General features: G+C 48.0%; 1 protein-coding gene across 1 annotated transcript; it reads left to right on the top strand.

Moving 5' to 3' along the window:
• Positions 1 to 12,346: 12,346 nt before the first annotated feature.
• Positions 12,347 to 16,124, top strand: klhdc7a (kelch domain containing 7A). The gene is made up of 4 exons (XM_063216232.1): positions 12,347 to 13,120; positions 13,240 to 13,379; positions 13,513 to 14,425; positions 15,105 to 16,124. Exons 1-4 carry the CDS (start codon positions 12,347 to 12,349, stop codon positions 16,122 to 16,124), a joined length of 2,847 nt encoding a protein of 948 aa, XP_063072302.1.
• Positions 16,125 to 17,038: the final 914 nt, after the last annotated feature.

The raw sequence follows: 17,038 nt of genomic DNA, 5'->3' as shown, positions 1-17,038 counted from the left end.
ATACCCTACACACACACACACACATACACGCACACGCACACGCACACGCACACACACACACACACACACACACACACACACACACACACACACACACACACACACACGCACACACATAAATAGGAGGAGTGATGGTGAAGGTCAGGAATGTGATTCCACTTCTTTGTTTTATAAGAAACAATACATATATTGAAGATGATAAAGATATTATATATAAATACAAATACCATGTGAGAAACATAAGAGATTAAGAGAACAAGCACTATCTTTAATAATAAACCGTGTGTCATCATACCAAGCCATCCTCCAACACAGACACATGTATTCTTAACATATCAACATGAATGTGTGTGTACGCACAGAAACACACACATACACATACACATAGACACACGCACACACACATACATGCACACGCACGCGCACGCGCACAAACACAAACACACACACACACACACACACACACACACACACACACACACACACACACACACACACACACACACACACACACACACACACACACACACACACACACACACACACACACACACTTGCTTTCCTCATTTTGTTTTCTCTGTTTGCTTTCTTTGTTCAATTCTTTTCCCAACTCTGCCTGTTAATACATTTAAAAAAAAACAACCTCTGTTCGAGAAAAAAAAAAAAAGACACACACACACACCCTGGAGGAGCACGTGGGCTTATGCTGTGTGTTCAGACAGCATTGTTGATTGCACAGAGGGAAAACTGGACAACAGAAATGAAGAGAGCGTGAACGAGGGAGCGAGAAAACGAGATGGAGAAATAGATGAACAGAGAGACCCTTTCGTAAAAAATGGGCCATGCCTCCAAACTTCTCATCACCGGTATCCATGGGAACAAAATCCGGCCTCTTACGTTTTTTCTTTTCACTTCGAGGGGCCATCCTTTGACATTTTTTTCTTCCTGTTTCCTTTTTTTCCTGATGAGTTTTTTTTTTCCTCCACTTTTTACCACATCTCCATTCCTCCTTTCGTTCTTCTCTGGAATGGCTCATGACTGGAATGTACATGAATTACAAACAAACAAAAAAAAGATCCATGAAAAAACTCAACAGTCTTGTGAACTATAGTGTGTTTTTTCGGAACTGACGTGGAGAAGCCTCTTTTTAAGTGTATTTTTGTGTACATCCCTGTAAATAATGGAAATTATAACGGAGAAAAAGTTTTAAAAAAAGAAGCTATAGGGGTCGAGGGGGCCAGCTTTCCCTTGGGATATGTAAGCTGGGAGGTTCACCACAGTTCACCACCTTTTGTTTTTTTCCCCCTCTCTCTCCTCCACATAAGTGTCATTCCCTGTTTTCATCTCTGGACGATATCAGGAGATGGAAAAAAAAAAACGTAATAAACTCTTATCAAAGCCTTGGAACTTCTGACTGGTGACGAGCTGGCAGGTTGTCCTTCGCCGTTGTGTCACTGTATGCACGTGACAGATGAAGTGGAGGACAGCATACAATCTCATAACATGCCGTGTGTCTGACTGTGTGGTGCATGTGAATACCGCCCCCATCCCCCTAAACCCCTCCACCCTACCTCCGTCCATACATCAGCAGTTGTTTCCACCAGACACGCACGCACGCACACACACATACACACACACAAACACACACACACACACACACACACACACACACACACACACACACACACACACACACACACACACACACACGCGCGCACGCACGCACGCACACACGCACACACACATTCACACTCAGACTCAAACGCACACAATATACAGTACAACACCCTACACGTACACATCCAACTATATCCCAAACCCCCAAGCCCCAAGCCCAGTCCTTGCCCCCCCTCTGCATCACATAATATCACCGATGTGTAATCTGTTATCTACCTGTTGCATATTATCTTAAGTGCTCTGCATTGTGTACAGTACGTAACTTGCCTAATGTTTACTGGTAGGCTCCATGTTAGCCATCATGCTCCTCCCTTTCATGGCGCACTCACCGCCACCCCCCCCCACCCTCCTCCTCCTCCTCCTCCGTCACACCCCTTGTCCCTACTCCCTGCAGCGCTCCTCCCCACCCTCCCCCTTCCCCAAACCCCTCCTACTACAACTCACCTCCTCTGCCCCACCCCTTTGGCGCAAGCTCAAGTGACGTTGAGTGTAAACAGGGTTGTAGCATAATGTTTCATATCACCTGTATTAAACTGGAGATGACCAACTGAAATGGCTTCGGGGTGTGTTTCAGCTACTACAACTGCTTTCATTGGCAACAGTTTTCAGTTGTATGGTTATGGTTATTGGTTTTTATATTTGTTTTTTTCTTTGTTTGGGTTTTTTTTTTTGCCTTAGCTTTTGGAAGCAAAATTGAGTAAACAACAAATGAAATTCTGAATAAAGCTGATTGGAGAAGACAGAATGATGTCAACTGTGTGTTCCAGAGGTGTTCCGTTTGTTGCAGAATGGAGCCCTTGCATGGAGAGCCTCTGTTATAACATTAGTGTCACAGAAAATGTAACAATCCTGTCTTAATCAATTACTTAAAGGTACACTGTGTAATATTTTTAGTTGTTTATTTCCAGAATTCATGCTACTCATTCAATAATGTTACCTTTTTATGAATACTTACCACTGCCATGAAATTCTAAGTATTCATTATGACTGGGAATATTGCACTTTTCATACATGAAAAGGGGGATGTTCTCCATGGTCCGCCATTTTGAATTTCCAGAAATAGACATTTTTAGCTGAAGAAAATGACTGTACCTGGGCCATACTAGAAAATATTAGTTTATTACTTAGTAAACATCAAAATGTCAGATTTGGCAATAGGCAGCCCAGTTTCAATGAGCAATAGTTGCAGTACCTTTTTTGACCATTTCCTGCACAGTGTACATTTAAAAGTTTTTGCAATGTTGTTAGGATGTAGTTAAGCTTGTTCAGCAAACAGTGAGTGGGTCGTTGACGATTCTAGGGGTCAATTCGAAAACGGAAGGCAGTGACTCGATGACTCTCCTCCTACATAAACAGGTCACTGATCAGATAGGTGAAGTTTACTGATGAGGCAGCCGTTACGAACGGCACTAACGAGTGCGCTGCCTTGCGCATTTGATGTTACGGTGATTCTATGGCGGGAGTTACGTTCATCACGTTAGCGCTTAGCTTACGCATGCTATTTGAACGGTGAATGATCGTCAGACAGCGGAATCGTAAAATAGGCTATAAATAGATCTAGCAACAGCATATTTAGATACTACAATGTTGATTTATCCATTCAATTTTCAATATCTACATGCATAAGTGTCAGAATAAAGAGTATGATAAGGTAGTAGCTTGGGTTGTAGCCATGTTTGTTTTTCAGGTTTCCGGTTGAGAGGGAGGTGGCGCACAGCATGTTGGGTACCAAGGCAGCGAAGTCAGCATCTGATGCTGCCCTCAAATATCCCCGTTACGCCCACAAATGCAGTCAACTGCCAAGGGAGGAAATAAAGCAATTTTTCGTTTTGATTCACACTTCATGACTCGATGTCCAGTTAGCTCACTGGAAGGACAGCTGCCTTCCCTTTTTCAAATGGACCCTAGCTCCTGGCTCCTCCTGTCCTGTCCTGTAGCCTCAACTGTTGTGACGCGAGGCTCGACGTCATCGATGATCTAAGTTGAGTGAGTGAGTAAATAGATTTTCATTACACCCTAAAGAGGTAATTGTATGCTACCTGGCCGTACATACAACATACAGTATACTAGTAAGACAATGACAAGTTTATTTCAGTTCAGTTCAGTAAAATTATGTTTTTATTCAAAAGCTTGCAAAAATGTAATTCAGTCATCTCTCATTTGCGATTCAGGTGTTGAATGGCAAAGCTTTATTGTTCTCTCCACAGAGGAGGAGCAACATGGAGGCCTATCTATGCTATCTATCCTATCTACAGTATGTAACAGTCTGACATCAACTGCATTGTAGTGTCATGACCAATCCTGATAAAACCCAACCTTGAATTCCAAGGACAAGTGCAAAACGTTGTGCAGATGGGGCCCGCCAGCAGACCTGTTCACTCTCACACACTTAAAAACATCACAACAGCATTGCTATAATATAACACAGTCTTAAATAAGAGATTAAGACTCCATCAATACAGTTTTGGTGAAAGTCAGATTATAACAGAGGGTCTACGCCAGTGTTTCTCAAACTTTTCCCGTCATTCCCCCCTTCGGAGGGTCTGGATGCTTCCGAGCCCCCCCACCAAGCAACCGTAGTACTCGCACAGACTGATTTTACGATCACTACATTGTGCAGAATCAAAGGAAAGGTGACTGGTGACATAAAACAAAGAGGGACCGCAGTGGAATGCAGATGTGTGTTCATTTCCTTTATGACAATTAATAATATAATGTTTATAATTATGTATGTAATGCTTAAAACGTAAAGCAATAGGCTCTTCCCAACTGGAGACTTTATTCCTCCTCGTGCTTTTCAAATACACCGCTATTTACATTGTGTCACTGCACGTTGATCACCATTTTGAACATGTTGATACCAACCAGAAGCTGTCAGGAATTACCCTAATCTGTTCCATTCGGGAGTCCTCTACCGGAGTGTCTGTCTTTCTCACCCCTGGCTTCTCATGGCAAGTGCATCATGGGGACGGATACTCATTGAACTCGTCCCGACGTTGCCTCGCAGGGCATGTTGAAAAGCCATCGTCATCGCGGTCGGTCACTCCGCAGAACTCGCCCACGCTAATCTGCTTCTGCGTTTGACCTAATCAGGAAGTTGTGCCGCTGGAGGGGGGTGATGTGTGTGTGTGTGTGTGTGTGTGTGTGTGTGTGTGTGTGTGTTGGTGAGTGGTACGACCTCATCTGTATTGTCATTTATATAACTTTGTCCCTTTCTCCTCTTCAATTCCACCCGTGCCTGCGCCGGTGGCCCTAATGCAAAGTAATCCTGCGTTTTTTGGCATTCGTAGGCATTGCAATTTAAGCTATTCTAGACACACCGCGTATTAGAGGATTATGGGCCAAAGCCTGAGGTAGGAGAGGGAGATTTGGTGGGCTTAGTCAAAATGGTGAAGGCTGGGGTTGCGGCGTGTGTGTGTGTGTGTGTGTGTGTGTGTGTGTGTGTGTGTGTGTGTGTGTGTGTGTGTGTGTGTGTGTGTGTGTGTGTGTGTGTGTGTGTGTGTGTGTGTGTGCGTGTGTGCGAGTGGGGCGGGGGGGTCCTCTGTTCTACACAGGGCTAGCTTCATCTTCCTTCTCTCCGTTCAACGAGCACGTAAAGCAGTTTGGGGAGCTTCGCTTCACGAGCAAGCCCCACAGATGCATTTGCAATCATTGTCCCAACAACCTTCACCTGGGCTTATTTCCTAGCTTTCTCCATTACAACACACATCGGTTCATTACAGCCAAGGGATTTCACTCGAAAATATCTTCCCCCTCTAGTTCTACCGCCCGCCCCTATTAAATTACTGCTACTCAGTACCTCATGTTTGTATGTTTTGCAAGGAGGGAGAATTGCCTTTTCGGTGTAATTGATACTCAAGAGAGCAGCGGGTCCTGTCAAGGACTGTGAAGATTGGGGGGGGAGGCGACAAATCTTCAAACTGCATTTTAATGGCTTGATTATTCTGCTTGATTAAAACCTACACCTCTATTAGTTTCCTACCGACAAACGAACGTCGCATGTGGATGTGACTGACACAGCTGAGTAGCGATCTCTTTGGTGTTTTGTCTGTGTGTGTGTGTGTGTGTGTGTGTGTGTGTGTGTGTGTGTGTGTGTGTGTGTGTGTGTGTGTGTGTGTGTGTGTGTGTGTGTGTGTGTGTGTGTGTGTGTGTGTGTGTGTGTGTGTGTGTGTGTGTGTGGGATGCTGGGGAGTTTACTGTCATCACATTGCTCTGGTCTGCGCTGCACTGCACGCCACTCCACTCCACTCCATTCTACTCCACTCCACCCAGCCAGCTGCAGTTAATTCATACTGTTGTCATGTTTGCGAAAGGACCAATTCTTTTGAACGGTCCTGCAACTGGCAAATGGGAACCGTTGCATTCTAGACTAACTAGAAATGTAAATATGAGTCTGGAAAGACCAGCGCTAGACCAACTTGCCAGGCTAAACTATATTTGGCCTCTAGATGGGTCTTTTTCGTTTACTAGTTTCATTCCATATTTTACTTATTTTGAGCAAGCAACCTTCACCTGAGAACTCCAATTGAAAAAAATACCACTAGAGGAAGGAGGAGGAAAGTCATTGGTCATTTAGATAAAATAAGCCATAGGCGTCTATAGGCTCCGCCCTCGTAATGATACAACTACCTTTGGCTCTGCTACTACTCAGGTAAAGAGCTTGTTCAGGTACATTCTGAGTTCCGCCGGGCTGGGGAACTCCACCCACTTTGTCGGGAAACCAATTAACTTTGAGACCTTCTATTGGGACTAAGAAAATGTTTGGTTTAAACTTTGGCTCAGCCTTTTCTGCCCTCGAACCAGTAGCGAACTAAAGGAGGTGGGTCAACCATGCCGCTTGAGAACGTTAGTTGTTATGCTAATTCTTGGTCTGACGGAGTCTCGAAGAGATTTGAAAGTCATGATAATCAGGCTAACAGGCTATTAGGCGGCTCCTTAAATGCACCTTTGCATTGTGCACCTTTTTTCTTCTAACACTGAGGGTTTTTGTAGCCTCTTACTGCAGATGGGTTCGCCGGCTGGCCTATTCAATAATTGCTGAAAATACTCCACTACATCGTAACAACATTGCTACGACAGTACCGAGAGCCTTAAGTAACAGATTAAGACATGCCCATTACAATTCCGGTGACAGTAAGGTCATTACATTGGCTCTGCGCTAAAGGGGTTAATATCCAAGTTATTGAGAGCCAAAAGAAACGAGCCACTAAGATCCAGATCCTGTCAAAGTGCCACAAATCCCATCTCTACCGTTCCACCCTGCACTCCACGGCAGGCAGCTGTTAGCTAGACCACAAAGGCAGCCAGGGAAATTAAGTTCAGCAGAGTGTTTGCTCAACATCCCAGTGATCACACAGGCAACATAAACACCAGCCGTGGGAAGTTGGGAACAGAGGGACCTGTTTGTGTATCTATCTGACACTATTTGCCTGTGTGTGTGTGTGTGTGTGTGTGTGTGTGTGTGTGTGTGTGTGTGTGTGTGTGTGTGTGTGTGTGTGTGTGTGTGTGTGTGTGTGTGTGTGTGTGTGTGTGTGTGTGTGTGTGTGTGTGTGTGTGTGTGTGTGTTGTGTGTGTGTGTGTGTGTGTGTGTGTGTGTGTGTGTGTGTGTGTGTGTGTGTATGTCTGTGTGTGTGTGTGTGTGTATGTCTGTGTCTGTGGTTACGTGTACGTGTACATGTACATTTGTGTGTGGGAGGGCGTGTGTGTGTGTGTGTGTGTGTGTGTGTGTGTGTTTGTGTGTGTGTGCATGTGTAAGAGGGTGTGCGTGCGTGCGTGCGCTGCTCAATTCTGTTCACATCATTGTGCACCTTTATTTTATAATGCATGTTTTTTATTTCACTCCAGCTAGAGTGTCTCCTTGTGACTGTGGACCTTCACAGCCTGATTGGAAAAGTCTGTGGTCTGTGTGTGTGTGTGTGTGTGTGTGTGTGTGTGTGTGTGTGTGTGTGTGTGTGTGTGTGTGTGTGTGTGTGTGTGTGTGTGTGTGTGTGTGTGTGTGTGTGTGTGTGTGTGCATTTTGTGTGTGTGTGCGTGTGCGTGCGTGCGTACGTGTGTGCCTGCGTGCGTACACACATATGTGTACATACATGTGCGTGTTTGTCTGTGTGCGCCTATCCATGTGTGTATGTGTGTGTGTGCACTATCAGTGTGCCCATGCATGCTTGTTGTTACTGTATGTGTGCGGCATGTGTGACTGCGTAAGGCCACATCTTGCTGGGTTAGTGTCAACTGCAGCTAAAGTGTTTAAAATAATATAACTGCCCTCACTCTCCCTCTCTTCTCCAGTAACGACACCGGAGCTCCAGCTAGATCAAATCATATCAATCACGAGCCTTACACTTCATACAGGCAGTCATGATTACGACCCCTTTTCTTCCCCTCCGTCGGCAGGAGATGCCATTATTATATATATCTCCTCAAAGGTTGGACGATATTACGAGATGAAATACGCGGCACAGTAAATGCAATGGCCACGGCCGTAGCTCACGTCGGACTTTGCTTAACTCTTTGCAGGCCTGCGGTGTGCTGCTATAGCGGTACGCGGTACAGGCTGTAAATATTATGGTCTGTAATGTGGCCGGGGAGCCAGGGAGACCTGGGGTGCTCCTGGAGTAATCACATGGACATTCATTACACTGACATAAATGGCATGGTGCCAGCGTCCCTCAGGAGCCAGCGCCTCGGTGTCTCTCCTCTCTTTGCCTTTTTTTCTCAACTGTCCTTTCTTTCTTTTTATTCCCACTGACTCTCTCTCTCTCTCTCTCTCTCTCTCTCTCTCTCTCTCTCTCTCTCTCTATATATATATATATATATATATATATATATATATATGTGTGTGTGTGTGTGTGTGTGTGTGTGTGTGTGTGTGTGTGTGTCTGTCTTTCTCTCTCTCTCTCTCTCTCTCTCTCTCTCTCTCTCTCTCTCTCTCTCTCTCTCTCTCTCTCTCTCGATTTTTCCACCTCTGCTCTGGTTTACAGTTCTGTATATTTTTCACATTTTCTTTCCTCATACCCATCTCTCTACTGATATTTGTTCTACTTTTTCCATATTTCGGTGTCATGTGGCAATGGCATGGTTCTACTGTATTTTCACTCTCATATTTTTTTTCTTCCACCTCTATCTTCAGCCCTACATCTCTCTGTCTCTGTCTCTATCTCTGTCTCTCTCTCTCTCTCTCTCTCTCTCTCTCTCTCTCTCTCTCTCTCTCTCTCTCTCTCTCTCTCTCTCTCTCTCTCTCTCTCTCTCTCTCTCTCTCTCTCTCTCTTTATTGCCCTCTCAGCTCTATTCATCTCTAACATTCTCTCTCTTGCTGTTTGGCACACACTCTTTCTATCCGCCATTTATTTTTTTTCTACTCTTCTCTCTCTCATCCCACTCTTCCATACCTTCAATCCACCACCACCCTTCACTCTACGCATATGTTCCCCCCCCTTCTCCCTCTCTCCTCCTCACCCTTTCCTTTCCTGTCGAGCCTCTGATCACATTATTTTGTTACACTTCCTGACAGCTCAACTCAGGTTGATAATGTGATGAAACAGCCATCCACTGCGGCGTGCACCCACCCTCAGAGCATCCTATAGGGAGAGGGAGAGGAGAGGAAAGGAGAGCAGAGGGAGAAGGAGAGGGAGGAGGGGAAGGTGAGAGAGAGCAAGCCAGAAGGAGAGGGCAACTCTGGTCAGAGAGAAGAGATGATATAGAGAGAATGAGAAAGTGAGGGAGTTCATAGGGCAAGACTGGTCTTATCATTATGCGCCTTTATGTTTTCACTTCACTCCAGTAAAAAGGATAGCTTTTGGTCGGCAGGTAGGCAGACAGAGTGTGTGTTTGCATGCGTGTGTGTGCCACTGTGTGTGTGTGTGTGTGTGTGTGTGTGTGTGTGTGTGTGTGTGTGTGTGTGTGTGTGTGTGTGTGTGTGTGTGTGTGTGTGTGTGTGTGTGTGTGTGTGTGTGTGTGTGTGTGTGTGTGTGTTACTGTGAACTGAGGGGAGAAAGGTGGCCTGTGGGAGTTGATGGTTGTTTGATGGGGTGTTGGTTGTAGGTAGTATGGTGTGTGTGTGTGTGTGTGTGTGTATGTGTGTGTGTATGTATGTGTAGTGTGTAGTGTGTGGTGGGGACTGGGGGTGGGGTTGAGGTGGTGGTGGTGGTGGGGGGGGGGTTGCAGTGCAAGAGCAAGCTTTTGTGGCACGGTAGTGAATAATTCACCAAAGCGTGTGGCTACACTGCCTCAGGTTCCCTTTTGTTGCTGTATAAAGACCCCGCTATCCGGTGGCCAAACAGCATCCGTGTCAGGAGCGGGGAGCGCTCAAATGTCTCTCCCCTTGACAAGGCTCCCATGGGGTCAGCAGACTGCTGATGCAACCGCTCCTTTGTGAGGCAACGGCCGTGGCATAGCCGCATTGTTTCAGCCGTTCCAATTAAAGAAGAAAAAAAAAGAAGACAGAGAGGAAGAAGAAGAAGAATGGAGGATACAGTGGCAATGTCTTGGAATGACAGGAGAGCTTGACTGATGACTGCTGAGAGGGAGAGAAAACAAAAAAACAGGAGAGAGAGAGAGAGAGAGAGAGAGAGAGAGAGAGAGAGAGAGAGAAAGAGAGGGTTAGAGAGAGAGAGAGAGAGAGAGAGAGAGAGAGAGGAAGAGGAAGAGAGGGAGGCATGGAAGGTGAGAGAGAGAGAGAGAGAGAGAGAGAGAGAGAGAGAGAGAGAGAGAGAGAGAGAGAGAGAGAGAGAGAGAGAGAGAGAGAGAGAGAGAGAGAGAGAGAGAGAGAGAGAGAGAGAGAGAGAGAGAGATAGAGATAGAGAGGGGGGTACAGAACAGGTGGAGAAAGATAAGGATGAGGTACTACACAGCATGTCAACATATCAGTCCATGTGAAGCAGAGAGGTGGAAAGAAAGAGTGAACAAATAGAGAACGAGTGAATGTGTGAATGAGTGAGTGAGTGAGTTAGAGCCGAAACAACAGAACGTGGCAAGAAATAGAGATGCTGTTTGACTATATTTGCTCATGTGTGTAGCTGTCAGAACGGCCCATAAATATGAATGATGAATATTGTGTGTCAAGTCAACAATCCTTGTGTGTTTCCAATACACACTGCTGGTAAGCTGCATTAATAACAAGGCCTATACTACACTCAATGTGCTGAAGAGGGAAAAAAGTCAACAAATATTATCACAGTGGATCATTCAGGAAGTTCTGTAATTCATAAATAAGGTAGTCAGCCGTTACCTACCTACCTGACCTTGGTTTTTTTCCTCCGAACAAACAAACCCGAACAAACAAACCCACTCATAGATGTACACACACATACACATGGATGTTACATACACACACACACACACATGCAGAGGCACACACATACACACACACACGCACGCGCACACACACACACACACACACACACACACACACACACACACACACACACACACACACACACACACACACACACACACACAGGGCCGCTGACAGCTTTGGCTGGGCCCGGGACAAAGACATCTGAAAGGGCACCCCTGCCAATGCATTCAATGTAATGAGGACCCAATTATGTCCCCCCCCCCATCTCCCTGGGCCCGGGACAGCTGACCCCTTTGCCCCCCCTTGTCGGCTTCCCTGCACACACTCACACACACACACACGCACACGCACACACACACGCACGCACACACACAGCACAATTTCGCTCCACCTGCATAAGCATGCGTACACATTATGACATCGTAATTCTCCTCTCTCCGCCTTGTCACTGGGAGGGCGAAAGAGTTGTCATGGCAAAGGACCTTTGGTCTCCTGGGCGCTCTCTCTATGCAAACACTGCGCTTCGCTCGCCCCGTCGCCGAGAGAGCGCTATGCCAACGCAGCATATCAGGCTGCCGCTGCGGGGCCGGGCACCACCCTAAAGACAAATGACACCCTACACGGACCATGGCCACGTGTTTTGCGCCGCTCCATCGGCGTTATCTGTCATCATAATCTCTCAGACGGATCCGCAAATAGAGAAATATTGCTCTGATTCGCCTTCCCCTCTGGCTGGCTTGGCTTGGATCTCGCTCGCTGGCTGGCTGGCTGGCCCTAACGGCGGTATGTGCAAACACGGCAACACTTCAGATGCCTGGCATGACTCATCAGGGAGGAGAGCAGAGGAGAGTAGAGGAGAGAGGCGAGGCTGGTGATTATCAAAATAGGCACAGAAAGCGAGAGGAAAAAAAAAAACTCTGCAAAAGCACACTTTGCAAGCACTCAGTTTATGCTATTGCTGATTTTAGCATGTGGTCGTCATTGTCTATTTATCCTTTGTATCTCTCTAAGCTTTGAGAACAGTGCTCCGCAGCGCAGGTGAGATGACGCGTGACATGGGTGACCCCTCCCTCTCCCTCTCCGGATTGCCTCACGCAAATGCAAATGTACTCAGGTGATGCTGGTATCAGGTATCCTGCATGGCACGACCGGGGAGGGAGTTTGCACTGGGACTGGAGTTGACTCAGCTCTGCAGTGAGCTACTGTCGCTGCTGCTGCTGCTGGTATCAGCACATGAGAAGGAAGCAAGGAAGGAAGGAAGGAAGGAGAGGAAGTGGCCGGAGGCGGGGGGTTGACTTTGGCTTTCTATGCCCAAGGACCCGCATCGAGTAAACAAAACAAAAAAAAATCCCCAGTGCTGGTTGGCACACTCCAGAAATGCCCGCGGCAGACGCTCCGGGCTCCCGCTTCGACATGCAGTTGCTGGGCAAGCTGACGCTGTCCGTGGCCACAGTATTATTCATCTCCTGGGCGTATCGCTTCTACAGTTCCCGGGGTCGGCGGCAGGGTCAGCCTCAGCAGAACGGCGCAGCCATCAGCAAATCATCATCATCATCATCGTCCTCATCTTCATCATCGCCATCCTTATCATCATCACCTTCTTCCTCCTCGTCACCCCCACTGCCGCCACCACTACCACCATCATCATCATTATCATCATTATCGGCTGCTGCCTCTCCGTCATCGTTGTCCAATAACTATGCCTCGGGCTCAGCTCCAAAGAGATGCAGCAGCTGTAAGGTGGAGCTTCGCCCCCGCGGTAAGCCGAAACCACCGACACCAGAGGCTAGTGGACCAGGAGAAAGCAGCCCGGCGGCCCGGCAGGTGATGAAAATCTCTGCGAGGTCGCCGCCAGCTCCCGAGGACGAGAGTGAGAGTGACGCACGTGGCAGAACGGGGGAAAACCTTAGCAAGGGCGAGGTCCCAGACTTTGCTTCGGCTCGGCAGATCATGAGTGCCATGTTCGAGGAGAAGAGCCATGGGGGCAGAGGAGGAGGGACAGAGCAAGGCTCAGCCATGGGCAAAGTGGACAGGAAGGAGAAGGCTAATGAGTTGGCGGTGACCCTGTCACCTTCATCTGTGGCTAAGAGTGACTCGGCCAGCCCTACCAGACGCCTGTCTCCGTGCCCAGCCAGCCCAACTGGCAGACTGGCATCCCCCTCTCCAACCAGCCAGACTGGTCATCTCTCCCCCTCTCCAAACAGTGCGACTGCGTGCTTGTCCCCCTCCCCAACCACTCTAACCGGTCGTCTCTCTCCTTCACCATTCAGCCCGACTGGAGGACTATCTACCTCTCCAGCGAGCTGCGCTGGTCATCTCTCCCCCCCTCCAACCAGTCCAACTCTACACTTATCCCCATGCCCACCCAGCCCAACTGGTTGTCCCTCTCCGTCTCCAACCAGTCTGACTGGTGGACTATCCCCTGACCTGATCAGCCCCACCGGTCATCTCTCCCCCTCCCCAACCACCCCAACTGGTCGTCTTTCCCCCTCACCAACCAGCCCCATTAGCTCGACAGGTCACCTTTCCCCCATCTCGACCAGCCCCACAGGGAGGCGCTCCCCATGCCTGTTGAAGAAGTTGGACGGGGCTGTGGAGGTGGGCAGGGAGCTCATCCAGGACCTGAACCACCAGGGCAACTTCTCCACCTTCCAGTCCAAGGCCGAGGTCAAAGTGGAGGAGGCCGACCTCGTCCTGGAGGGCCCTGGAGACAACGAGAAGAAGAAGAGAAAACACACAGAGGTGCGTGGCAAGATTTACGACTACTACGTGGAGTCTTCGTCCCACTCCATCTCCGAGGTGACGTCTCCTACCAGCCCCACAAGTATACACTTCAGGAGTGTTGGGCGGCTGCAGCCGCACCCTTTAACGCTCCTCACCACACAAAGGAGCTCGAGTAGCAATGCCGCCAATGAGTTCCCTCGGGCACCCAGCCCAGCCAGCCCCCCACTGATCATACGAGACTTGGTGTTCACCCAGGGGCCCCTGGATACATGCCAGTCCCCCACCAGCCCCAATGAATCTCCACAAGGCCACCCTCTGAGGGGTCCGCTACGCAAGGACAGCTATCTCATGGCTGCTGGTAACTCTGACTTCCCGCCTCCCGGCCTGCTGTTGGAGGCGTCTGATCAGCCATGCAGCCTCTCTCCCGCCCCACCCTCCATAGATGCTCCCCCTCCCTCTTCCCCCAGACCTCTGAGCCCGAAGGCCCCTGTCGATGACGCGCCAGCGCCCGAGGAGGAGGAGTCGGAGCTGGACGAGCCGAGCTTGGAGACAGTGGCCCGGGCCAAATTCGTGCACATCCCCTTGGAGAGCATGGCCGGCTCTGATTGGGAGAGCCTGACGGGCCGGCTGAATTTAGGCAACTGCCTGGAGGCCCTGAGCTTGGCCAAGAAGCACAGCTACAGGGCCCTGCAGCAGGCAGCCCTGCGCGTCATGTCTGACAACTACCTCCAGGTAGGGATGCAAACGATTAATCGATTAATCGACTTCAATTGATCAATGCATTAATCGATTAAAAAACATTAATCGCAATTAATCGACAATTCAACTGACAAGATACCCAGGTGAGATGGGCATGTGAAGAGTGTGTGTGAAGAGGGGTTTGAATTGTGGGAATATTTAAATCACCTTCGGATTAAAGAATTGAAATAGAATTAATTTAAATGTGGTATTTTATCTCAATTTTTAATATTTTTTTTTAGATTTAGTATTTTTTTTTTTAAGAAACATTGACATTTCGGGGGGGAAAACACTCCTGATCAATTAATCGTAAGTCGATCGATAAGGCTATCAACTAATGATTAATGAATTAATCGATAATTTGCATCCCTACCTCTACCTCCAACAAAGCTGTTTTCAGATGCTTTCCCCTAGCTTAAATTACATATCATTCTTTTTATTATTATTTTTATTTTTATTTTTATGTTTATTCAATTTTTTTATTTAATTTTATTATTATTTTTACCTTATGTTTTATCTTAGTGTTTTAAATGTTTTTTTGACTTAATTTATTCCATTCTTTCTTCCCTGTTTCCTTTCATTTACATTTGTTAACTTTGTGAAGCACATTGAGTTGCACCTGTGTATGAAATGCGCTATATAAATAAATTGCCTTGCCTTGCCTTACCTCCAGGTCCTGCGTGACCCAGGCCTGTACGGCAGGTTGAGGGCAGGCGAGCGGGAGCAGATCCAGCGCATGCGGATGAAAGGCAGACAGTACCTGATGGCTGCCGACATGGAGTCGCCGGAGTGGTCTAGGCGGACGCCCACCACCTCGGCGCCGGCGAAGGACGCCAAGGATGCAAAGGACAGCCCACGCACGTCCAGCGGGCTGTATTACTACGACGACTACAAAGACACATGGCACCACCAGTGCGACATCCCGCCAGAGGTCATCTCTGTGGGCTCGGCCATGTGCACCATGGACAACTATCTGTTTGTGGCGGTCGGCTGCCAGGGCTCCGCTGACCACACCATCGCGCCGTCCAAGAGAGTGTTCTGCTTCAACCCCGTGACCGCCATTTGGAGCGAAATACGCCCCATGAACGAGGCCAGGCCCCACTGCAAGCTGGTGGCTTTGCAGGGCTACGTCTATGCCGTTGGCGGCGAGTGCCTGTCGACCGTGGAGCGTTACGACCCGCGTGCTGACAGGTGGACATTTGTGGCTCCGCTGCCCAATGACACGTTCGCCGTGGCCCACCGAGCCACGGCGTGTAACGGAGAGCTCTTTGTCTCGGGAGGCACCTTGAGGTACACGTTGTTACGCTACAACCCACAGACAAACGCGTGGCGACAGAGCCTCATCGTAGGCACCAAAGAGAGGACCACAGAGATGGTGTCGGTCAGGAGCTTCCTGTACCGGTTCGACGTCAACCCCACGTTTGGCATCAACGTGTACCGCTACCACGCCGTGGCGCGGCTCTGGTACGAGTGCTGTGCTAAGCGCCTGCCTCACTGCCCGGCCTTCCAGTGCATCGCAATGGGCGACGTTATCTACTGCGTGAGTCGGCAGTTCACAATGAGGTTCCTTGCTGACGAAGTCTCGCCGAGTTTCGTAGCGGAGGACCTGCGTGTTCTCGGCACGGCCAAAGGTATCCTGTTCCCTTTTGTTCTGGCCCTGCCCGATAAGACCACCCTTCAAACTAGCGTTTGATTCACAGCAAGGTCAAAGGCACAGCTCACACACAGAAGGACAACAAGGCTTTTGGGAAATAAGAGGTTTTTTGTATAAAGAAAGACACCTCAAGTCAGGCAGTGTGTGCACTTACTTTGAGCTTGCCTTGAAAAAAGGAGCACCGCTGAAGGTAATTATACAAGATCCTTGTCTGAATCTTGCCGTAGACTGTGCCAGCAGGAGAAAACTGATTATGTATCAGGGAGGGCTATTTTGTTTTTGTGGACCTTCTTATTCAAACAGCGATTTACGGCAGCCTCTAAATCTTCCTAATATCGAGTTCCTCGTTTCGGCAGTAGTTCTGCGAACACAATTTGGAGCTCCAATGCAAATATAACAATTAATCAGACCGCTGGGCCTAATATATGGTGCAAAGATAAACACAAGAGCTGTAAAGATGCCATAGCTCCGGGGGTTATTAGTGCAGTTAGTCCATTTAATCTCATAAATGCCCTCTAAAATTCATCTCCTTTCTGAACTCATCTTGTACACGTTTTTTTATGCTTGTTGAATTTCTGTACACAAAAACCTACCAAACACCAAACACCAGCAGATGTGATTCTGACGTCCAGCTGGGTCCACTCCCACTTATCAGCTAACAAATTAACGATGACACGAACATGTTGTTGATGTAAAGGTGAAGGTTGTAATTAAATAGGCTCTGAATATAGTTCTAAATGTTGCATACAGCAAACACAACTGTCAGGCTACCACACAGTGTCTATTCTGCCCGTTTCTGTCAGTGCCTTCAAGGGGGCAACTTGTTCTATATAGGGTCCCTCTACACAGCAGCCCTGTCAGAGAAACAAAGCTATCCTACACATGCCGTAATTAGATTGCCTCAGACTGATGTATACATAGAGGAATGAATGTTAGTCATTACTTAGACACAC

Source organism: Engraulis encrasicolus, chromosome 14 (assembly GCF_034702125.1).
Source record: "Engraulis encrasicolus isolate BLACKSEA-1 chromosome 14, IST_EnEncr_1.0, whole genome shotgun sequence".
Classification (NCBI taxonomy): domain Eukaryota; kingdom Metazoa; phylum Chordata; class Actinopteri; order Clupeiformes; family Engraulidae; genus Engraulis; species Engraulis encrasicolus.
The sequence above is the reverse complement of the archived record's forward strand: the minus strand, read 5'-3'. Positions and strand labels throughout refer to the sequence as shown.

Coding starts and splice junctions, on each gene's coding strand:
- klhdc7a (XM_063216232.1), top strand. CDS start 12,347: ATGCCCGCGGCAGACGCTCCGGGCTCCCGCTTCGACATGCAGTTGCTG. Junction 13,380..13,512: donor GTCTCCAACCAGTCTGACTG/GTGGACTATCCC, acceptor CATCTCGACCAG/CCCCACAGGGAGGCGCTCCC. Junction 14,426..15,104: donor TGTCTGACAACTACCTCCAG/GTAGGGATGCAA, acceptor CCTTACCTCCAG/GTCCTGCGTGACCCAGGCCT.